This window comes from Protopterus annectens, chromosome 1.part0, assembly GCF_019279795.1.
Source record: "Protopterus annectens isolate FY-2018-M chromosome 1.part0, PAN1.0, whole genome shotgun sequence".
In the NCBI taxonomy this organism is placed as follows: domain Eukaryota; kingdom Metazoa; phylum Chordata; order Ceratodontiformes; family Protopteridae; genus Protopterus; species Protopterus annectens.
The window spans coordinates 1,050,618,642-1,050,644,394 of NC_056725.1; the positions used below are offsets into that span (position 1 = coordinate 1,050,618,642).

A 25,753-nucleotide genomic window follows, 5' to 3' on the forward strand; every position below is an offset into this window, starting at 1 on the left:
GCTAGAAAGGGAAGCGGAGCAGCCAAGCTGCTAGATGGAGAGATTCTAGAGATGGGTGAGGAACTCCTGACGAGTGAGTCAGTAGATCTGGCTCTGGGTCCAGCATCCAAGGTCCCCGAATGCGGTGATGCAATAGAAAGGGGAACCAAATTTGACGAGGCCAGAACGGGGCAATGAGAATAATAGTCCTCTGAAGGTTGTTGGCTTTCTGTAGAAACTTTGCAATCAGGGGAAATGGAGGAAAAGCATACAGGAGACCCGGGGTCCAATCGTGCTCCAGCGTCCCTGGGGACTTCCCTGGAGGGTAATAGGGCAAAGTAGCTCCTGCATTTGGCGTTCATTGGAGACGCAAACAGATCGCAGGTAGGCTGGCCCCATTTGCGAAATATCCTTCTCGCAACTGACTGTTTGAGGGACCACTCGTGAGGCAATAGTATTGCCCTGCTCGGCCTGTCGGCTATGACGTTGGATGACCCCGGGATGTGCGTTGCGATCAGAAAGCGACCGGTGGACTCTGCCCATTGCCAAATTCTCATGGCCTCTCTGCATAGTTGGTAAGACCTGGTTCCCCCTTGCTTGTTTATGTACCAGACTATGGACATGTTGTCTGTCTGAACTGCAATGGTCCCTGGAGGAAGGAGGGGAGCAAAGTGTTGCAACGCCAAAAACACTGCCCTCAACTCCAGAACATTGATGTGCAGATTGTACTCCAGATTGGTCCATTCGCCTTGGACTGTCTGTCCCTGAAAGATGCCCCCCCACCCTATCAGGGAAGCGTCCGTGGTTATCGTCGCTGACGGTGCGGGTAGCACAAATGGTCTTCCGCTGGATAGGTTGCAAGTCTGTAACCACCACATTAGGTGTGATTTGCATGTTTTCGTTATCAAAATTTCGTGAGTCAGTGGAAGTTGTTGGAATGACCATTGTGCAAACAGAAGCCATTGTAGCACTCTCATGTGCAGTCTTCCCAATGGTATCGCAATGAGAGAAGCTGCCATGAGACCCAAAACTTTCAGAACAATTTTTGCCGGTGACTTTCTGGACGACAGTAGAAGGGAAATGTTGAATTGAAGTGCTTCTATTCTTTCTGTAGGAAGTTTTAGAACTAAATGACGCGTATCTAATTCCGCTCCTATGAATAAGATATGCTGTGATGGCTGTAGCAACGATTTTTCGAAATTTACTGAAATGCCAAGGTGTGTACAAAGTTGTAGGGTGTAATCCCTGGCTTGTATCAGTTGATGCCTGGTGGTGGCAGACAGGAGCCAGTCATCCAGATACGGAAACACCTGGAATCCTAGGCGCCTCAGATGAGACGCTACCACTGCCATGCATTTGGTGAAGACCCTGGGGGCTGTAGTCAGACCAAAGGGCAGGGCTCGAAACTGATAGTGACTGGCTCCCAGCCGGAAGCGCAAATGATCCCTGGACGCCCTGGCCATTTTGATGTGGTAGTATGCGTCCTTCAGATCTATCGAGCACATCCAGTCGTCCTTCCGTAAGAATGGAAGAATCGATTGAAGCGTGACCATTTGGAACTTTTCCTTCTTGACAAAGGTGTTGAGATGGCTTAGGTCCAGAATCGGCCTCCAGTCCCCTGTTTTCTTTGGAACTAAAAAGAACCTTGAGTAAGTTCCGAATCCTATTTGGTCCGCTGGGACTGGTTGGATGACTCTTTTTCTTAGCAGCTTTGAAATTTCTGTAGCTGCTGGGTCTCGCAGATGGGGTGGTACATCTGGGAGTTTTCTCTTTGGAATGGGTGTGGATAGAAATGGGATTTTGTAACCTCTGGTAACAATGCTTTTTACCCAATTGTCTGAAGAGAGGTTTTGCCAGGCCTGAGGGTATAAAGCTAAGCGACCCCCGACTGCCTCCAGAGCAGGACAGTCGGGCCTCCTCTCAGGAGTGCTGAAAAGGTTTGCCAAGGGGGTTATCCCTGTCACCTTGGTTTTGCGGACCCCCTCTGCCGCCAGGGCGGCGTCTTCCACCTCTGCCTCTGCCTCTAGAGGGGGCATCACCCTGTGTGTTTGGGAAAGATCCTTGGGGTTTTCGAAACCACATTTTCCCACCACGTTGCCCTTTGGGGTACGGTCTGGAAGGGGTGGAAAAACGGACTCCGACAGCAGACAGAGTCTTTCCCTCCTGTTCACACCGGTAAGGGTCTCCTTTACTTTAGGGCCAAAAGTGTGGCTCCGTCAAATGGGGCGTTAGTAAAGGAAGACTTGAAGGCTTCCGCAAACGAACATAAGCGCATCCAGGATTGCCTACGAAGAGCAATCGCTGAAGCCGCTGCCCTACTCGATCCTTCGGCTGCATAGGATATCAGCCTCATGGACGAGTTTACAATGGACGTAAGGGTGTTGAGATGCGCTGTAACTTTCTCTGAAACAGCAGCATCTGTAGTACCCTGGAGGGTATCTCCCAACTCTTTGACTAGATCCCTCTGTAAACGTGTAAAATGAGTCAAATAGTTCAGGGAACGCATAGAAAGCCGCTGAACTGAAAATGCGCTTCCCGTATCTGTCCATGGTCCTAGAATCTTTGTTAGGCGGATGGACAGATGAGGAAGACTCAGACATCTCCTTTTTCGTGGCCGCTGCCACCACCATGGCGTCTACTGGAACTCCTTTGGTGAGGTAAGCCTTGTCCTGTGGTGCCGTAATGTACTTATTTGGCTTCCTAGGGACTGGTTCCACCGTGTCAGGTGTCTCCCACGCCCTTCGAGCAATCAATTCCATTAACTCATCAAAGGCGGAGTGACCCAGGAGGAGGAAGGGCGAGCACCAAATGCCTTCAGCAAAACTGACTCATCCTCAGAAGGGGGGAGGGCTTGCCAGTCACCTCTCTGTTTTAGGATCTCCAAGATGTCAGAAAAAGAGACATCCTCTGAAGGTGACTTAGGCGACCCTTCTGACTCATCTAAGTCAATATCAGATGTCAAGGATTCTTGTGGAGAATCCAAGTGTCTCCTCTTACACAGTCTTTTCCTAGGGACTTCTTCGTGGGGAGCATCCGAAGAAGCCTCCGAGGAAGAGGGGGCACCCTCCAGGGGTGGCTGAGACACTGGTGCCCGACGCTTGGACGTGGCCGTGGGTGCAGAGGAGGATAACGGTCCTTTGTGGGGAGGAGAAGCTGTACCTGCTGATGTGGTTGTCTGGGTAGACAACACCTTCCTCATGAGATCGAAGGCCCCCGGGTCCCGAGTCGAGGTATCTCCCGGTTCCGAAGAAATGGGAAGAATCCCCGAAACAGGAACCGAAGGCACCGACCCCGAGGACGGAACCGAGTCGATCCGTGCAGAGGCCCGAGAGGGAGCGTCGGAACCGAAACATCGGTCCGACTCTCGGTCCCGGAACCAAGGACGGATCTTCGGCCCCGAGACTCCAGTACCGGATCGGATGGAGTCGAGGTGAACGGTGCCGACCGAGAAAAGACGGTTCTGGCACCGAGGGCTCCACAATCATCAGTTCAGCTTCTTCCGGCTCAAGACTGGACAGGTCTCGGAGGAGGAACAGATGGAGATAGTGGCAGGCCTTCAAGTCTCGACATCAACTGAGAGGAGACCGAGATAAGCTTGGATAGGGCCGTATGCTCCATCAATTTCTGCACCACACGGTCCACATCGGTGTCAGAAAGGGGCCTGGAAGAACGAGTCGAAGGGATCGAAGACGGAGCCGACCTCAACAGAGTCGGTGGAGGGAGCTCCGTCACCGGTTCCAAGACTCGAGGCTCGGAAACTGCCAACAGTTGAACACTCGGCCCCGAAGTCTGTGGAACCGGTGATCTAACTATACCCGAAGAGCTCGGAGCCGATGACTTGGGCTCCGACGTCTTCGACCCCTTCGAGGGCTTGGATGCCTGGTCTGAAGCATCCAGAGCCTCCTGGAAAGAGGGTTTCAACAATCCTCTATCCATCAGTTTCCTGCGCCTATCTGTCATGACCCTCCCACTAAAAGAGTGACAAATAGAACAGTCCTCTTGTAAGTGGAGAGGGCCAAGACAGTAGACACAGGAACTGTGGTTGTCTGTGACCGACATCTTCTTTTGGCCACACTGACAACGTTTGAAGCCAGATTTCATTTTCTCAGACATAATGAAAAGAGAAAGAAAACAGTCAAGTCCAGTAACAGTCAATCCAGGTAACAAAAGTCAAATCCGGTATTTTGTAAGTCCGATTGTCAATCCAAGTAGGGGTGGTAGGCCCCGAAAAACTCTATACCAGTTAGTTAAACTAAGTTAAACTAATTTAATGGTACCGAGAATTCTGCTCTACTCGCTACACTAACTTTCAATAACTATAGATCTTAAAGAAGTTCTTTTGAAAATTTAACCAAAATAGTTAAAATCTTATCTGAAAAAGCCTCGAGCTAGCCTCCAGCGATGCGTATGCAGCAGCGGCAAACTAGATCTGAGGTAAAGGCAGAGGGGGATTGTGGGTATTAGATGTCCTCGAGCTTCTTCTCGATGCAGAGCTTGCAGTCGGCCGGCACGGAGCCGAGGATCGGCTCCGAACCCATGTGTAAGAACAAAGGCGAGATTGAACACTCTCACATTTTAGCTTTAACATGATCAGGAAAATTTTGTTCCTTTAGCCTACATGCCTCCTGATCACAGATCCAATAACTGCGGCCCTGCAGGAGGCCTCTAAAGAATCAAAACCATATTGCAAAGTATGCTTTCCAACCTGTTCAGCTGCATGCAATAATTCCTGCAATTCTTTATTTTCTGTACATTCAGAAATCAACATAATTTTCTGTTTCAGCAATCCCATAACATGTCGTTGATACTTGAGCATATGAAACTGGCAGTTTAAGGCCCTAATTGCCAAGGTTGCAGATGTATAAACACTTTTTCCCCATCTATCCATTGCCCTTGAATCTCTGTCAGAGGGGGTAGGATTTTTTGCTGTCGAGGCCTTAACTCCCTTTGGACCCTGTGAAATAGTTTCAAGATCAGCAGCAGGGTTTCTAAATAAAAATTTGTGCGAGTCAGGGACCCTGCAATATCTGTCAGGCTTGCTGGTAGCCTGAGGTAAGGAGTCAGGGGACAAGCTTGACTCCGAAACTACATCATCCACAATGTCTAAAATGGGATATGGCTAAAGGCCTGTGCTGAGGGAGAAGAAGGAAATCCCTGAGCCTCTTTTTTGATTCTGAGAAATCTTGACTCTCCCAGTGAAAATGCTTCCTCAAAGTATGCAAGGTTTCTCTCAACGAATAATCCCCAGGAGGTGATGCAAATGGTATAGACTCCTCTGCATCAGAATCCTCATAGGGAGGGAAAGATAATTCCTGATTAGAAGAGGAATCAGAAGAAATAGAAACATGATCTGAAGATTCATAATCAGTGTCTTGCCTAGGCCTCTTATCTGGAGGGGGATGGGAACTCCTGATCAAGGAAATAAGGTCTTCAGCCATTTTAATCATCTGTTTTTAGGCATAGAGGCCTGTGCACGTGGCTCATGTGTCGGTTTTTTAGTTTTAGAAGTTGCCTTTGTCTTTGGTTTTGCAGCTGTCATTGGTTTGATATAAAAATGTTGAGGCCTGAATACACCCTCTGAAGCCGGTGTCTGCTCAGCAGCTCTGGACCCATCCGAGGGAGATACATCCGTGGGTCCAATACCTTGAGTATCTCGTGGCATGCCAGACTCCACATGGGTGTCGGTAGGGGCCTGTGACTCAAAAGCAGTGGGTATCAGGGGCTGCGAAAGCACCTCACTGAGTACCGGCGAACCGGCGACTGACTTAGGAGAAGCTTCGTCATTGGTTTTGGACCTCGACTGTCTCTCTCTACCCTTTTCTTTGCGTTTTTTATGTACTCCGGTAGTTGGATTGCTATCAGACATTTCTGGGTAGTTAAATCTGTTTCCAAAATACTTTGAGGCAAAACTATACCGATGCTTAATAGTGCATTGATTAAATTTAGCACAAAGCCGACAGCCAGGCATGTTGTGGTCAGGGCCTAGGCAAGGAATACAGTATAAATGAAAATCCTTATGAGGTATTTGCTTCCCACAAGTAATACAATTATTAACTTTTACTGACATCGGTAAGGAGCAAGAAAAAGTTTCTCCAATGGGGTACTTAGCTTTTAGTTGAAGACTTCGGCTCTGAAACTCGAAAACGAAAATTTCAGGAGTCGGCCCACCGGCACTTGTAAACTGCTTCTGCTTCAGGCACTGCGTGGCAAGAAAGACTGATGTAAATGGTGTCAGCTGCATGTTTTATACCCCTGACGACTTGACGTCATGAAAGAAGGGACAGCAACCGACGCAGGACCCAAGACTTTGTTAATCAGGCTGACTGAGGGCAACCTGCCAGCAGATTACCCAAATGTAATGACTGCAGCAGTGAAACACAAAGAACATCTATCATGGACATCACGCAAAGGTCGATATAAAATCAGCAAAAAAGGATACACTCCAGTAGAGCAATGACCTAAGCTGCTGTCCAGGAATGGCAGCAAACTAGATATGAGATGGTCTTAGTTAAGCAAGACATTACAAGGAATGGAGGTAGTTTAGTTATATGAAGTTTTTAGGACAGGTGAAGAGCCAGGGGCCACTCTCTGATTCGAGCTGAATCAAATAACCCACAAGCTGAATCCAGACGGAAAAGATAATACCAAATAACATACATTTTCAAGCATAAAATAATTGAATTCACAAAAAAGGCATGTTTCAGCTCAGAAAAATGATACTGTGGAAGATTTGTCATGAAGGCTTATAAGCCAAAAGTAAATTCTACACAGCCCGCCAAGAGAGAGCACATTTGAGAACAAGATCTGTAGCTTTTGGATCTCTAACCACTGCTTTTGTGAGTCTTTACTAGAGCCGCATAGTGGTTAGGGCACTTGGAAGTTTCCCTGAAGTTTTGAAAGCTGGCCAGTGGTCCATACCTAGCAGACAGTGAAAATAGGAACATTCAGCTAAAAATCTGGATACCTAATTAGGGTAAAACTTAAATACCAAATAGCACATAACTCTTCCCATTTCCAGTAGGAACACTACTCAGAAGCATGTTTAAACAGACAGTGATAAAATGATTGGAAAAGTAAGCAAATTATCAGAGAGACAGTGTAAAATTTGTAGACTTTAATGAACTGCATTGCAAAATTCTACTACAAAATGTCATTTATTTTTGCTTCAGAAAAAAGTTGTAAGATTAATTGCTGCAGTCACTAACATGTTGGTCATTTTCTGTGAACTAGATAGCTTCCAAAATCACAACTGATGAGGGGGATTTAGAAAACTGTGCAAATGAGTAAAAGAAGCCTGAAAATAGGGGTATGCCTCCAAAAATAAGGACTTTCTAAATCATACCTGTTAATAAGAACATTCCTCCAAAACAAGGGCAGTTGAGAGGTCAACAGTGGTCATATCCTTGGCAGGATATAACCCAAACAATTTAGGCTACTGCAACAGTGATCTAATGTTGAACAGCTCTTTTAACTCATTCAAATACATAAGGCAAGTCTCAAGAATGACTTTCACCATTGTTGTGGAAGGGTGCATCTCTTTCCTATCCAGAATTTGCAACAAATATTCAATTTGTGATTTACTAAACTCACATTTTTATTTAAGTTTTGGTTAACAATCTTGCAATTAAATAATTAAATGTAAGTTAATGTGATACTTGTTTTCAGTCTTTCCAGTAATGAGAAAATCATCCAATTACACAAATACATTCAAACCTTTGGCTATACAGTAATCTTTGAACACAGATGGTGCAGACCTCATAATTAACATTACCTTGTTACACTTTCAGAACCAAATAAAAGTTGATCAGCAGTGGTTACATTGGTTTTAGAAAACACAGCTCCACCACTCAACATGACCATCTTTTTCACTTATGGGAGATCATACGTCTCCATGCATATGGCATTCTTTAAAAAAAAAAAAAAAAAAAAAAAGGAGACATCCATTTACTGTGCTTCACTATTGTCTCAAGTCTTTCACGTCCTTCATGCACTCTTTACTTCAATGCAAATGGTAATGTTCCCTTTTTAAAAAAATGTATAGTGTGACAGATTCAGTCACCAATGGCATCTTTACCACCTTTCTGTACTCCTGGTTCCTCAAGAAATCCTTCGTAATGGAAAGCTGGCACGTCAAACTCAAGCAGCATACTTTAGCTCACAAATTTAATTTGCTGCCAGTTTACCAAGTTCTTCAAACACAATGCTAGTTCTCCACGTTTTTACCGCAACTAAAGGCAAATATCAGGTTTGCTTTTCAACGCATAGTCTTGTCACCATTTCACACGACACAGCCAATTTGTCACCTGTGCATGTTTTAGCTTCACAGCAGTAATCTACAATCATTTCTTATGAACCAGTGTTTAAAATATTTTCTCCCGTATTTTCTAGTCCATTCTTTTTATTTATAATAAAGGAAGGCAAATTACTTTTGCAATGAGAATACAATGAAAAGCACCGGTAACGCAGTGTCACTTTCACATACTGTCTAGTTTTTTCCAAAGATAAACGGTATTTTTTCTAGGAATTTTTTCATTCTTGGTTTGTGACTGTAGACATGCTCATTTTATACACTTACCTCTTCAGGATCGCAAGTCAGACTGTTACAATGTTAATAAAACATTTTACCTTTTGTAGGATGTGTTTGCACTTTCACTTCAAGACACTACCTTGGTCTCATGCATCCTACACTGCTGAATACCTCTGTCAGCTCTTACTATACCTAAAACAGTCTAAGTGTGTTTGAAAATATTATGTTCAATTGAGAAAGTAGTTCTATCTGCCAAACTTCACTGTGAATGCCACACATGAAACTGTTTCTAAATGCTTTGAGACTTAAGACTAAATTCAAAGCTCACAATACACTGTTTCAATTCAGCAACACAGTGCATTCATTGCCTTGTAAAGTGTCTGGCTTCAATAATTAAAATGAAATATTTCTGGAAATCTCAGCAATGTAGGGCCAAAATATCCTTTAAACATTGTAATGATCTGGCTGTAGGATTTATATTTAGGTTTTTGCAACTGAACCAGGATACAAAGTAATCCTTATGTGGATGCAGACATAACCCACTGAGCAGTTCAAACCATTTCTCCAAAGGAATGTCATTTACTGTGGAAGAAAAAGACCACACCTTTCTATATAGTCAGATCAAGGCTCCATCATTTTGGATTTAAAGTATTCACTTCTTCCCAAAAGAGCCATCAAAACACTTTCTCCACTTTTTCCTTCAAGGTACACTACATACTTTGAAGACACAAGGACACCAGAGAATACCTGAAGCCACTTTACTGCAAAAAACACTATGAACACAGATTAAGCATAGAATGACTACTGCATAAAGTATGCAGTCACTCTGCAAAGGAGTCCATGAATTCACATTTACGGCGCTATGAGCACTGCTCAAAAAACCTTCAAAAGGAAGTTGATTTAAACCCTAGGGTGGGAGGAGGCACAAAAAGATGTGGGGCCTGTATTCAGTGTAAATGCATAAGGGAAAAAGTCTCCATTACTATGAATAATGCACTGATAACTTTCCAAGGGGGTAACTGTTCTACAAAAGGTCTAGTCTACCTGGCTTTATGTGAAACCTGTTCTGCATTCTATGTTGGAAAGACGGAATGGCCCTCCCCCAAAAAACGTACTTATGAGCATTACTATGACATAGCGAAACAGAATGTCATTAATGAAGGTTGGATCCCAATCAATTTAAAGAAGTTAGGTTCTTGCTGAGTTAAACCTCAGGGAATACTAGGTGAAGCAGGTAATTCTAGAGCTAGTGACATTGACAAACTACAAAAGATGGGAAAAGAATGGCAATGTAAAATGTAAAAATGAAGGAATTTATGGCCAGGTCTTAACGAAAACTTTTATTAAAACTTATTATTAAAATATGCAAACACACACAAAAGCATATTTATACATATGAAGCAAGTTTTGCTGCTTATTTCACTGCATGTGCACGTACATGGCTGTGGCTGTTTTTTAATTTTATTTCTTGTTAATGACTTCAATCACACAAAAACAGTAAGGTTATATAGCTCAGGACTGTTGATTTTTTTGACCCATTTGTCATGAAAACACCCATAAAACAGGCTGAAAGATTAGAAAAAAATACCTTTTGTACTGATTGGTTTAGCAGATTTGTTTTGGGGGGTGGATGTAGGGGAGGTTGGGGCTTACAATTAGCCACTGGTAACCATTCTTATTTTATTATCCTTAGCTGACATAACATCTCTCAGAAATCATTAGCTCCACTGGATAAGATGGATTTTTGCATGTTTAACACTTCCAATCTGCAATAAAAGATACTGCAGATGTGAAACAAACAGAACAGCAAATGAAAGACACTTTTTAGACAAGGTTTAATAATTACTTAAGAACAATACTGTATATTTTTTAACAATGGCTTCTAAAATTCAATGTCACAAAATGACATGTTTAAGCCTTATTTGCAAAAAGTTTAAATTAACCTATTTTTATGTAAAAAGCATTAAAATAAGAAAACAGCCATTAAAAAAGTAAAAAGTGTGGGCACAGCTTGGCCTTTGTATCTATACATTAGTTATAAAAATGCAGTCTTCTTCCCCTGCACTATAGACAGATATACATACACATATATATATATAAAGAATCTTGTCACGTGCAAAGTATTAAACATTTAGCTATGAAAATAAATATTCTTTATTATTTGGAAAATAGCTGGACATACAAAGCCTACAGTTTAATGAACATCAAATAGTTTAGCTTTCATCTTCATCATCTGCTTCATTACTATTTCCAAAAGGCAATGTAGTTTGCCCTCTTTCGGGGTCACGCATTCTCAGGATTCTAATAATTGGACTTGCAGGTAGAGAACTGAAAACAAAGAAGACACACAAGTACAATTATAATAATAAGCCATAGTAAACAAACAAATGTAAGGGTCAAAATTAAGTTAGAAAACAGTTAGTAGAAGACCATACAGGTTTGGTTGTAGATTTAATTCTTTATTAAGGTGAGAACAATTTCAAGTTGAAGGGCGAAACAGGCTACTGCTTATCAAAACAAACACAAGGGCATCAGTAAAATATAGCTGAGTACTCACCTTAAAAGTACATTTTTAAGTGTGGTAGATTACAATAGTTAGTAATAGGAGTATTTTTATCTTCCACTCTGCAATGCTGTCTCTATTTATTTCACCTCAAGCCATCAGCAATCTGATGCCATCAGTCTAAACATGTCAATGTGTTCATTTTCAGCTCTTCTTGGAAGGAACAAAACTGCTTGATAAACAGGGGGGATCCGCCCACAGAAGTAATTTTCTATTACACTAAGATCCACACAAAAAAAAAAAAAAAAATTATAAATAAACTACTGCAAGAGACCCTTTTTAAACACAGCCTGGGCCAGATGCACACACACTCAGATGCAATATACAGTAATAATACATACGTTGAAAGGTATATACTAGGCTGGCCACCAGGGACTTTATAAGCATAGCTGTGCAACCCAACCCAATTGTGTGTCTACGTATCATGGATGTTTATTAAGAGATGGTATTGTTAGGACATTTCTAGAGGTTATGTGGGGAGATGTATGTGTGTTTGGGCATTGCCATCAGGGAGACAAGGGGGCCAGACCTGGAGTGAATTTCCAATTTCCCATCCATTGGTCAAGGTTACGTTAAAACAGGGTTAGGATTGGACTCTGCTTCACATGGACGGGAAGCCTGTTCCAGACCATGGAGATACTCTGAGACATACATCTATCTCACCAACACATATTACTTGTTAGTTAGTGGCTCTGATGCTGTTTGTTTTGTGGATGAGTAAAAGGTCCGTCAGAGCTGGATCTGACGATGCTTTGTATTTCAGGCATTGACTGCCTCCCAGTAACCTGTAGAAACAGAATACAGAGATGGGGCTTTAAAGCAATCCATATAGGACAATGTGTTTATACCCCGGATATTCCTGGTAAGAAACATTTGTGGGTGCTCCAATTATTGCACATGTCTGGTCAGGTACATGTTGAAGGAGGCATTCTGCTCAATAATGCGTCTGATAAAGGTAGAATAAAGTGGAACTATGACTTCCTTACCTTGACAACAAGTTGGTCAAAGGTCAGCTTACTGTCTACATATGTTCCAAGGTCCCTGACTACCGGTTCAACACCTGGGGAGGTCTTATAGATACAGTAATTAGCCTGGATGGCACTTTTTTCCCCCAAAAAGCATCCAAATGCATTTCTTGGCAGTGAGTTTTAATCTGAGACTTTGGCACTAGTCATTTGTCTGTGTTAGACTCTGTTGTAAGAAGGGAAATCATGACCGCTTCCAATTTGCAGTCATCTGTGAACTTGATCAGCTAAAAGCCCTTGACATTAGTCTTCACTTCTGAGAAGTAGATGGCAAATAGGAAGCAGTACCAGCACAGAGCTCTGGAGTACCCCCCCGACGAATGGTCTATTAGTGGAGGTGGTATCATCAATCCTGACTTCTGGGTCCTGTCTGTGAGCCAGATGGCAATCCAGTGAGTTATGCAGGGGTTTATGCCAAGTTTGGTGAGTTTGTAAATTATACCCGAGTGGGGCATTATATCAAACACCTCAGCCAGGTCCAGGTAGGTTGTATGCACCTTTTTCTCTTCATCCATTGACTTACTGACCTTCTCAATGAAGTCCACCAGGTTTAGTAGGCATGACCTTCCCTTGACAAAGCCAAACTGGGTTGGGTCCAGTGTATGAAGGCTGCCTATGTCTTTGTTGATCATTTCTATGACAATTCATTCCCTGGTTTTGCATATTAGACTAGTCAAACTAATAGGTCGAAGTAGAAGTGGGATAACAGTTGCAGTCCTCCTTTCTCATGGTACACAGCCTGTTCTGAGGCTATAGTTGAAAAGTGACTCAATTAGTCCTGATAGGTCATGTTTCAAGCAATTTAGGAGGCAGCTCTCTCCCATACTGTTCAGTACCAGGTCCAAGGATTCTAGGGCCATAGAGGGTGATCAACAGCTTGGTAGGATGTGGTATGGCATTATGTCTATGATGATTTGCATGTGGATACATTCTAGGGCATCGTCCTGTTTAACTAACTTAGAGTTATGCTTATTGCTAATATAGACTGAGACTCCTCTAGCTTTTGTTCCTGTCTGTGCAGCTGATAGTCTAAATGTGTGGACCAAAGACAAGAAAGAAAGGGGAGGATCCATGGGCAGACATGCAGCAATAGCCACATACCTTGATACAGGCATAAGATAAGCCACAAGAACACAACTCTCACAAATACTTCACAACCAGTAGTACATAATCACTGATGGGGCCTCGGTTATTGGCTAGAGATCTACTAGAAAATCTTTTCCACTTACCAATTTAAGATCTGCAAGTAGCAGTTTGTCTTCTTTGCTGCCTGCTGCATGTCCTCATGAAAGAGGTGCCTAAAAGGAATCACAATTAAATCATCCAGGCAGGCAGTTGAAGCTGTTTTACACTAGGGTATATTACACTCCACTTGCCTTGAGCAAGTAGGTCCAGTCTGTGCAGAAGCTTGCGTTAACTGTCCCTGGACAGCTCCATAAGATGGAAGAACCCATGTTGCCTGGGCCGAGTTCTTTTGAATTACCCTGGGTATCAGTGCAACAAGTGGAAATGCACAAAGGAACATTCTCAACCACAGGAATGAAAATACATTTGTTTTCCAGGCTTGCTAGCAAGAAGCTTAGAGCAGAATTTGCTCTATTAAGTGTGTGCTGAATTTATGTAAGCTGCCACACAGTCTGTAAAGTTTTTTTAGGGAATTTATGAGGAAATATTTTTATGTACTAAAGGTACTAAACATAATAAAAAAATGTGTAGAAGGTGTATAAATATATACATATATATGTTTAGTTACTTTAACCTCAATTATGATTTGATTAGATTTAGTACACTCTTGCATCACACCAGAGATGCAAACAGTAGATTCAAAACACACATTTTTTCATGCTACTATTACCATAAAGTTTTGGTACAATTCCCTCGTTTAGCATACTGGTGCACGCTCATGCACACACCTGCACACTTTTATACATTACTAGTTTACTTCATCCATTGTTTTCTGCATTTTTCTGTGGATTTTCTACTGGTCTTCATTGTATAAACATTTTTTGGGTGGGGGCTGTAAACATGAAAACTGTTACAACTGGCGGTTTTTTTTTTTCCTTTTTCAGTCTCGACTGCAAAGCACTGACATTTTTTCTGAGCTGTAAATAAGTTTTATGCACACTAATACTTATGGATGGATGCTTATTCAATATTCTTATGAAAATATATATATTTATAATGCTCTACTTAATGTTTATGATTAGATAGCTATGTGTGTTTTTCTTGTATCTATCTAGTTAGCTCTTTTTACTTATCTACCAATGTACAGGATTTTAGTTCTTGTCATAGAAGGCTTTATTGCATTAGTTAGCCGAAAACAATTTTAGCTAAAAGTCAGTCTTTTTATTATGTACGTTATGCTTTTCTTAATATGTGATTTTGGAATGTGGGCTGCAAATAGGTAGTATTTATTTTAGTTGGGTCTAATCAGTAGTAGCGTGTATGGGGTGGGTACTTGTTGTTCTTAAATGCATGTTTATGGCCCTGTTTATATTGTTTGCCTGGAATAGGATGGTTTACAATTAAGCAATACATATATTTTCCACACCTCCTTCTAAGTGTATAAAAGCTGATATGCTTAACATTGCAAAGTGTTTTTGATTTTTTTTGTTACTGAGGATTGCTGGTCTGTGACGAATAAAGGCTTGTTGCTTTGGAACACTACCTGGATTTCATGGGTCTATATTATGTTATCGAAAAGGTTGTACAGCAAACGCTTTTTCATCGACCCTTAAACAGCAAACTGCCAATTAAGTGAACGGCCACATCAGCGATTTTTTTCCTTGGGACAAGGATATTAAGGGACTGTTGGGTATGACATCTAGATTCCTTTTTAAGAATAACAGATCCCTTAATTGAGAACTTTGTTATAAACACACAGTGACTGTTTACAATGAATGTTCTGATCACAAGGGTACCTTTCCTTGTCAGTCATGTAATGCCTGCAAGTACATTTGGACTACTGCTTATATTTTGTATCCAATGTGAGGTTGTAAGATCGAATTTGATTTTTATGCTGACTTAAATCCATTAATGTTGCTTACTATGCAGTGTGCGTAATATGTAAATCTTATGTTGATAAGAAGAACTGTACCTTTAAGGATAGAATTTTAGAACATGTTAATGATTATCAGGTAAGTTGAACAATGTGTTAGCAAAACATGTTGTGGATAACAGCCCTGATCATAAGTTTGTTCGAGATTGTTCCTGTTAGTATTCGTGGTGGGGATATTCGTAACAGAACTGAACAGAACAGAGTGAGTTGAGATGATTTCTGACTTTATGTAAATGGGCATACTTCTTTAAAACCGGTGCTAAAAGCCTGCAGTTTATTTTCCTGAAGTGTTGTTTGTGATTTTATCAATGGTGCAGTGCACTTCATGGTCGGTGGAGTGATCTTGTCATGTGCTGTAATTTTTTAAGTTGATTTGTCTGTCAAAGTTTTTATGAAGGAATTGCTTTTGGATATTTTTATATGGTCTGATGAAGCTGCTTGGTGCAGTGAAAGCATTAACCATATTTTTTTCTATTGGTTTTATTATTAAAGTTTTTTCGTTTTATCCTCAGCTGTGGTGGTCGGATATTTGGCTTTGCTGTTTTTGAACACCGCTAGAAGATGGCTGAATAAGAGATGGGACTTCAGCCCTGTCAAAAAGCGTCTCTCTGCAGCTATCCTGAGAAACTTCCCCTGGAGTGTTTCCTAGACCCAAAGACGATGGTTGTCCTATGACCAAATTGGACAATGGAACAGCTAAGGAGGATATGAATGACCCCTGGTCCATGGTGGCAGAAAGGACTGCACCACAGGGTCTTGGAAAAGTAATTAGAAAGAGGAACCATGGTTGGCCACTACAAGTGCACTCATTATTGGATGAGGCTTTGTCTGAGCCCATGGTGGCAGTAAGGGTTCCTGAAGTGAGTGCATGGATGTACACATGCACTTACACTTCCCCACATGGTTCTTTTCTATTATAGTATAAGCAGAACACAGAAAATTATTTCAGAAATAAAGCATTTGTTCTCAATGCACCCTAATGAAAAAAAAATAACAGGTAAGTGGTCACAAAGTGTACACAAGCATTAAAACATTTTCTGTCCAGTCAAAACCCTTCCCAAGCCTTAAAAATCACACAGACATAGTAAATGTTTGCAAAATCAGTACACATTTACCAAAAAAACTATCCCCAAAATAAAAAAATAAGCCCTTAGCTAAAATATATTAGTCCCTGACAAGAAACGTCCAATACTGTGGAAAAAAAATTCTGGGTTTCTTAAATGGGAAATACTGTTTTTAGTCGCCAAATAAAATACATTTTCTTAAAAGGGCAACAATTTTATGGTGCAAAGGGGTTGTCCTGTGGGGACCTATCTACCAGAAACAAGCTTGAAGGCTGACTGCTGCTGTGAAGCTTCAGAGCTGCTTCCTTTTGATGCACCAAGAGAGTATTCAAGATTTCACTCTGTTGATTTCTCTCCAATAGACTGGCTAATCAGCAGTCAGAGTAAAGGTGTGGGAGTTGATCACAGCTTTGCGAAGCTGGCCGATTGATGTAGCCTAAGCAGGATACAACCCATATAAACAGAAGTCTACTGCAGCAATGAGAATGATGAACATTCACTGCTTCCTGCTCAGTAATACAATGCAAATCCCTGGAGTGCTGTTTTCACACATGGCCAGTGCAGGTCCAGACTCATGCCTTCGCATGATCTAGTCTGGCATTGATAATTTCAAAACTCTGTACCCTTGCTAAAGGTTTCATATCATCACATCTACTACAAACAACAGAAACTGATTGGTTGCTTGGTTGCATTCTTAAGGTAGACCATTCAGTAGCACAGCTAGTACGGGGTGAACAGGCCAATCTCCCTAGGCGCTTTCTTGTCCAGGGCACAACTTGCAGATGTAAAATAAAAAAATATATATATATTTTTAGTCAAATACCATTTTTTATTTCCCTTTAAGAGAAACAGCAATGCACACTTCCAAAATGGATATTCAAGATGCTCCTATGTACCTCCTACACTTGCTGACATCATCTTGTTTTGGCAAACTCAAAAAGACCTATGATTTGCTGCACAGCTAGAGGGGGTGGTGGTGTGGTGGAAAAAAGACAGCGTCTTGGGCTGAATCACTGGCACTCGCAGTCAGCTGAGGGACGCAGTGTTTTCACAACTGAAATAGCTCGCTCCGGGTGCATTTGTTCTGTGGGGAGAGACTAGAGCAGAACAAAAAAAAAAAAAGTCTCTGAAGTAAGTAGGGTTACTTACTAGTTTATTTTGCTGCTTGTGAATATATGCTTGGTCAGACTGCTGAAGGGGTCATTGTGGGAAATGTTTCATTCTGGTGCTTGTGCTTACTCGGACAGACTACTGAAGGGATTGTTGGGGGAAATGTTTCAGTTTGGTGCTTGTGCATACCTGGACAAACTATTTGAAGGTGTCATTGGGGGGAAATGATTAATTTTGGTGCTTATGCTTACCTGGATGGACTACTGAAGAAGCCGCTGGGGGGAATAGTTAATTTTGGAGTCACTGGAGGGATTCATTTCATAACCTTGAAATACTGAAGCATCGAATTTCAGTATCGCAAAACTATGAAACCGAATCCACAAAACACAGAAACTACAAAACCCGAGCACAAAGCTGCAAAATTCAAAACACCGAACAAACGCATACACTACACCGTACATACACCGCAACACCCACATCACAACATAAAGAAACAAAAACTACACACTTACACAACTCATACACACCCACACACACCCTACTTATATATACTAACTCCGAGATCGCACAAACAGGAAACAAAAGCAAACTCACACACGCACATTCTGCAGTCCCTCACACACACACATCAAACATATCAGCACATTCAACCACACTCGAATCCCTTACAAAACACTCACTTACCTGACAAAACATCTAGATCCACACATGGCACCACGCACCATAAACACACAATCCCGGACATCAGGTAGTGTAAGGCTATAACCGCGAATTCGAATATCTCGAATTCGCGATTATGAACTTTAGTTATTTTACACATTCGGGTTTATAGTCTCGAGATACTGAAATTCGACATTTCAGTATTTCGAGATTATAAATGGCTCCCCGCTGGAGTGCTTCTGCTTACTTGGGCAGACTGCTGAAGTGATCTTTATGGGGGAAATGATTCATTCTGATAATTGTGCTCCCTTGGACAAAGTACTGAAGGGGTCATTGGGGAAAATGTTTAATTTTGGTATTTGTGCTTGTGCTTACTTGGACAGTTTACTGAACCAGTTGTTGGGGAAAATGTTTAATTTTGGTGTCACTGACGTGCTTGTGCATACTTGGTCAGACTAATGAAGGGATCTTTGTGGGGAAATGATTCATTTTTGTGTCACTGGAGTGCTAATGCATACTTGGACAGACTAGTGAAGGAATCTTTGGGGGGAAATGATTAATTTTGGTGTTATTTGAGTGGTCAAAACTACTGAAAGGATTATTGAGGAAACTGTTTCATTCTGGTATCAGTGAGTGCTTGAGTATATGTGGACAAAGTACTAAAGGGGTCATTGGAGAAAGTGTTTCACTTTGGTGTTTGTGCACAGAAGGACAAGAGGCATCTTTGTGGGAAATTATCCATTTTGGCACTTACGCATACATGGACATACTACTGAAGAGACCTTTGTGGGAAATTATTCATTTTGGTGTCATTTGAGTGTTTGTGCATCATGGGACAAACTACTGAAGTGATTGTTGGGGGAAACTATACATTTTGATGTTCGTGAAATGTTTGTGCATACATGGGCAAACTACTGAGGGAGGGCACTGTCACGACATTTAGAGAAAGAAAGCAAGTGGTGCAGCTACACGACTTGGCAAGCAGAAATGCAACAAAGCCAAGCATAATTTTAATATACATTCTTCTTTATTTTAAAAGAAGGACATAGTACATCCTTCCACTACTACTCACTGAAGAGTAAACCTCCTGATGATCAATCTCACTGAAGTTTAGGTGTTTTTGCAGGGAGGCAGGCTCCCCTACATCCCCCCATGTGGAGGTGAGTCACCTACACTGTCCAAATGTATATTCCTAGTCTCTTCTTGCTCATTGATTAAAAGTAACACATGTCTCTGCCTGTCATGAAAACAGTGTCACGGGGCATACCTGTCAATCTCTTAGTACAAGAAATATGGATACAACCTAAAATAATGGGGTCAGAGGCCCAAAATAGGGACAGGTTTAAAATATTGCTCTTATAAAGTTTAAATTTAGAAAGTTGCTAAGACAATAGAATTTGTATTAGTATGCATTTTCTGAAGGAAATGAAGTCTGAAACACAAAAGTATGTCATTATTTAATGAGTTCAGTCCTCATTGATTTACCAGAAAAAAAAAAAAATTTATGAAGGGAAATCTGGACAGTTAAGAGGTTGGAGGTGCAAATGAGGGTCTCACCCTAGGCTCCAAATGGCCTAGCTTCTCCTCTGCCTTGTAAAGCCTTTTGCAGAAATGAAAGGGCTGTTCTAATCCTTCTCTCCAATAGAAGTTCTGCTGGAAAACTGCTAGTAGTACTACAAATAACATCGCTTAAAGAAATAATCCCAGAAGTTGTACTTTGTTTACATAAGAAATGATTCATAGCAGTCTTGGAAAATGTTTAGTCAAAAAATAATGTGAGATTACTTGATAAAATGCTGTGTAAAGTTGCAATTTAAACAAACACTATTTCTTAGTGTGCATTTGCTAGTAAGACTCCCCTTATGATATTCTACATCTTAAACAAGAGGCATTTATTTGTTACAAGAGATGCTCCATGAGGCTTGGAATAATTTATCAAGGGCTTTGATTAAGGTAAGGATGATGTTTCTTACTTTTTGCCTACAGCAGTACGTAGTGTGACAAAGACCATGGCATCCCAGAAAGTTCCCTTGAAGACAGAATAAAACAAGCATGTCTAAGAAATTCTGGGCTGCTGTTTGACATTTGATACCCATTTAAACAGGATATGGATCCATGAGGTTTCAGGGTATAATTCAGGCCTGGGGGTATGTATCAATGATGAGGTGCTCATCCAGAAATGGCATGCAGTTCAACATACTGATTCTGTTAAGTTTGCTAAAAATTTGGTGGAAAACTAAAAGAAACATATATATATATATATATATATATATATATATATATATATATATGTATGTATATATATATACATATATATATATATATATTAACACATCAGATGCAAGAGAGCTAACAAAATGTACACACGTTTGTCTCCCATTCAAAGTAAGGCACTTTGTACAACAGTTTTATCAAAATGATACAAGAACTAGAACTTGAAATGCAAGAAAGGAAACAAAAATGTCATATAGACATCAAAATTCAAAGACTGGGGAAGGAATTTACTTAGCAGAAGAATAAGCACTTGGTTTGTTTTGTGAATGACAAGGCTACACCAAAAGTGGATAAAACAAAAAAAAAAGTTTAAAAAAACATCAAAACCAATTCTAAGGTGTATAAATACATAATATTTGATTTGGGGAAAAAGAGATGAAGCATCATCTAATGTGGATATTGACAATGAGCCCAGTGATTATTTATATTCAACTGAATATTTCAGTGTGCTAAGTAGGGGAAGATTATCTCTTCCTTTAGAAACCAGAGCGGTGGTTAAGAAAGAAAGGACACAGCTGTGACATCTTACAAATGTGAACCATTCATCATTAGATTGTTATGATGATTTTACCATCTGATTATTAATACTTTCTCTTACCTCTGAAATCTGATATGAATGATGTAATAAACAAAGCACCAACATTTCTACCTACATGTTACACCTTTGAATTCCACACTGAATATGATTTACGGCCATTTTGAAATAAACGCAATTTATGAGGGATTCATTGTTTGGTGTAGGTTTCATTTAAATTTTATGCCTCTGCCTTTCAACCTCTGTACTAGTGTGCGATGAAAGCTTTTGAAAGTGCTGTGGTATACGAATTCACAAACAGTCTCAGCACTCTCACTTTTGGAAATCTAGGACATAACTTACCTAGACCCCAAGGTTATGCACTACAGGAACTACAGCACAACACTCTGATGGTGATCAGCGCTGCAGATAAGTGAGATGGGACTGTCGTATGAGGTAGACCCTCCTATGACAGTAAAACCTTCAAACACTTCCTGATTCCAAGTACTGCCTGACTATACATATGATGCAACCAACTAATTTAAGGTAGAAATAGATTAATTTTGTGCATTACTGGATAGATTTTGAAGTGATTTCTGAATACTTAACAAAAAGCATTAAGTTGCAAACAATCTACATTCTACTTAAAGTTGGTAAGTCACATCAGAATCTTTGGGACACCCCACTCCCACTGTTTCATGCAAGGCATCTCTAATGAAGCTTACTACAGAATATCCAGAGGCTTGTTTTGCACTGTACTCATACATTTTAATGTCCATATCAAGGGCACAATGACATTTTTGCAAATCATGTCAGATCTGACTGTGGAAAACAGATGTTATTTAAACAATCCTGATATACAATCTTTATATACAAATATGATTCGGGAAATGGGCTGAAAGATTTGGTTAGATATTATACAACTTTACAATTCAGTGTGGTACAAAATATATTTCACTTCAGTGTTGAGTATAATTTGCAATTACAGGGAAAAGACACAGAGGCATTTTTTGCCCCCCCCCCCACCCCACCATGTACTCCCTTTCAAGAGCTATTTTGAGTTAAATATACTTATGAATTGAAAAAAAAACTTAAATGACTCGTATATGGAGACATTCTCTTGTTGCCTGTTAGATGGTATGCAGAAAACATGGGTTTCAAAAGTTTTTCCTACATCAGCAAAACAGATTTGGGGTTTGGTTTGCCCAGAAAGCCGAGCAGTTCACGACTGATTTTTTGAATGTGTCAACTATAATAATGTTGGATTGCTCTCTCCAAACTTCCCTGTACCATAAAAATGGAGCTCCTAAGGCAAATAACTGGAATAGAAATCAAGCGAGTAAGAACATTGCAAATCTCAATGTATGCATGCCAACACATATTTCATCAGAAGCAGACTATACATTTTAACTGCTGACGAGATATATTTGTCCCCCAAAAAAACATTTACTAAACAGCCAACTATATAAACTAACAATACAATTATAAGTAACATTTAAATATATTTTAAGCAAAAACAATCTAGAACAACTGCAAAACATGCAAATCCAGTCTGTTAGTCCTTGCCTACCACATCTCCAACAACACAGTCTAACAGCAGCACAAAAAAAAAAAAAAAAAAAAAAAAACTTGTACAGAGATTCACAGTCAAAGTATCTGTATTTTCAGATTTAGTTTCATATCTGGGAAGGAGCAGAATATGCTCCCACATCGATCCTTTTCCCATAATATTCTAAATTTGTAAGCTGCTGGTGACTTAGTATCAACAAGTTGTTGAGCATATTAATCAGCCTCAGAATTGTAATGAGAAGCTGTTCATTAATAACCAGTCAAGTGTTAATGTTAGTTGCTGGGGGTGGGGGGGAAGGGGGGGCAGCTATTTTTTCTTTTAGAAGATTTTAGAATGCCTTCCCCACCAACTCTTAGGACATACAGTTGCAAGAATACTGGCCACAAGACAACATTACCTGTGAGATTAGGTGGTCCCATAATATAATGGTTACCATTTCTTAAAGTCATCACATTTCAGACGCCATAAGACCACAAACCAAACAAAAAACAAAATCAAACTAAGAACTAAAAAGGCGTATAAGAAACCAAACTGACGGGGGCACATTATGTGAATGAACCGGGTGAGCCACGAAGCAACACCAATGAGCAACCTATGCAACATTTGAGGCGGCGTGAACGGCTCACGAACACTCATGTCAACAAGAGTAACAACTTGGTTCATAATAACAATAAGGACAATGGGGTGTTAAACCTTGACAACATTAGCGAGGACGAAGAGGTAGTCGCTAATCAACAGGGTTTTCAGAATACCCCGAGGGGCCAAGGGAACAGAAAACAACCCCCCCAATGGAGCAGGAGGAGGCAGAGGAGGAGATAGGAAATGAACATTATTATAGACCCGGACCTATTATTTGTAAAAGTATTGAAGGAGACTTTAGTATATACAACTTTACAGAGTTGAGCATTACCCAGGAATGGGTTAATTTCTTTTCCAGAGGGTTCCTAGCAGAAAAATGGATTTTACTAAAACATTAATAGATCTAAAACTTTATGTTCGTAAGTTAAATCTTAATGTACTGCTAGGTAACCATCCTCTGTTGACTAACTCTCAAAGGGTCTCTAGTGTTTTTTACCCCCATTGCATCCTAACTTGAGCCTATTTGAAAAAATGTGTGAACTTGACCTTAGAGCTCTACATAAAGATCATTTTAGGCTAAGTAACAATAATTTTAACACTTCCTCAGCCGAGTATGACTTTATTCATCTGCTTAACACCTGTGACATACGAGCAATGAAACCAGATAAAGGTGGGGGGTTGGTGTTGATGAACCATAATGATTATGTAGTGGCTATGAGAAAGCATCTAGATTCTGAAGTTTATAAAAAAGTTTCGATTAACGAATTAAACATAGCCTATAGGAAGGTTAGAACGGTGTTGGAAGACTTATTTCTTGAGGCATATATTGATGTAGATTTACATCAATATTTAACTATACTAGCCCCAAAAGTACCAGCTTTTTTTGGAATTCCAAAACTACACAAATCAATCTCAAACCCACCTTTTAGACCTATAGTTGACGGACGTGGGTCTATAACTTATGCTTGTGCAAAGTATGTAGATAGTTTATTGAAACCTTATATTGAAAAAGAATCACAAATTTGTAAAGATTTGTGGGCTTTCCTGTGTAACATAGACAATTTGGAATATCAGGCGGATGTATGTTTTGTAACTATAGATGTGAAGGACCTTTACACCGTAATACCCCACAATTTAGGTTTAGAATGGATTAGAGAATTCTTGTTTGTTAGAAAAGTTCCAGACGATACTATCTACCTTATTGAAACTTTGCTTGAACTGGTGTTATCATACAACTTTCTGACATTTGAGGGGGATGTGTTTTTGCAAACATCAGGTGTAGCTATGGGCTCCACTTGTGGAGGGAGCTTTGCAAATGTTAGTATGGCACAATGGGAGAACAACATGTTGTTCACACACCCAACATTCAAGGAACATGTCTCCTGGTACACTAGGTACCAGGATGACATGTTTCTTATGTGGAAAGGCCCTAAAGAAGGGGTTTCTTTGTTCATTTCAGATATTGTAAAGTTGACTGACTTTTTAGATTTTACATATCAAGTAGAAGAGAATAGCATTAATTTTTTGGACATCCTGTTATATAAGGATTGTGTTAATCTTAAATACAAGAGTAAAATCTATAGAAAACCCACTTACTCCAATACCTTCTTGCACTATGATAGCTGCCATCCGTTCCATCAAAAGAAGGCTGTAGTAAAAGGGCAAATGGTGAGAGCAGCAAGAATGGTCACGGATTTTGACGTCTTCTTAATAGAATGTCAGAATTTAGAAAAAATGTTTGTTAATAGGGGATATCCAATTAATTTAATTGACAAGATTAGGGACGAGGTAGTGGCTGAAAGACACGAGGGTCACTTTAAACCTTTACTAGGAGCCCCTATGGTAAAAGAAACATCAGTTAACATTGAACAGGATGTTGACTGTGACCTTCTTAACGATAAAGCTTTTAAAATTAGTTTTTTATGTACTTTTTCAGTGGATTGTGATTATGTTAGGCGTCTACTGAATAAAAACTGGGGGGTGGTTATTGAGGACCCAATTTTGAGTGATAAATTGGGGTTGCAACCTAAGATCACCTATAGAAGGAATTTTAGTCTTAAAGTTTTGCTTGAAAAAAGGAGGAAACCATGTGGGTTAGGTCCCAATGGTATGTTTAAGTGTGGGGCATGTGCACAATGTAAACATATTTGAGCCATTAAACAGGTTGTGCTTAATAATGAATTGTATATTATTAGGGGTAGATTTAATTGTGAATCTAAAGGCATTGTTTATGCCGCGACATGCTATCGGTGTACTGCCTTTTACATAGGCAAAACCGAAAGAAAAGTAAGACAGCGTGTTTATGAACACGTTTATGCTGTTAGTAAGCAGGACACAAACAACGCCTTGGCTAAACACATACTTGAGTACCCTGACCACTGTTTTAAGTTCCTAGTTTTGCATTGTTGGCGTTCTGACTTAAGAGGTGGATCCTGGCAACTTCTGTTAGAAATTGACGAACTAGAATGGCAGATCAGGACAAGTGCACACATATTCCCTGGTCTTAACGAACAAATATTTATTAAATGTGTACTCAAATGGTTATCTTTGAGACGTTGAAAGTTTGGTTACTTGTTTACACATTTTCCACATGGTGATTTTTACCACCTTTTTGCAGTTTTTTGATTATATATGACTTATTAATATTATTATTATTTGTCTATAAAAGTTTCTTATTTTGAAATTTTGGGTTTAAACCTTTTGAAAAGGTTTTTGCCTTTAGACTGTGTTTTTGTGTGCATGCGGATGGTATTTTTAAATTTTACGGTTGTTAGTTTTTAATAGGTTAATTGGATAATTTATTTGGTATGTACAAGATTACTTAAACTGT

General features: G+C 40.2%; 1 protein-coding gene across 1 annotated transcript in view; it reads right to left on the reverse strand.

The window, feature by feature from the left end:
• Positions 1-9,831: 9,831 nt before the first annotated feature.
• The window catches only part of SMC6 (structural maintenance of chromosomes 6), a 1,850,548-nt gene continuing 1,834,626 nt past the window's right edge, over positions 9,832-25,753 (reverse strand). The window contains exon 27 of the mRNA XM_044068538.1: positions 9,832-10,834. Coding sequence (XP_043924473.1) covers positions 10,720-10,834 — 115 coding nt within the window. The 3' untranslated portion in view covers positions 9,832-10,719. The remainder of the gene's footprint in view (positions 10,835-25,753) is intronic.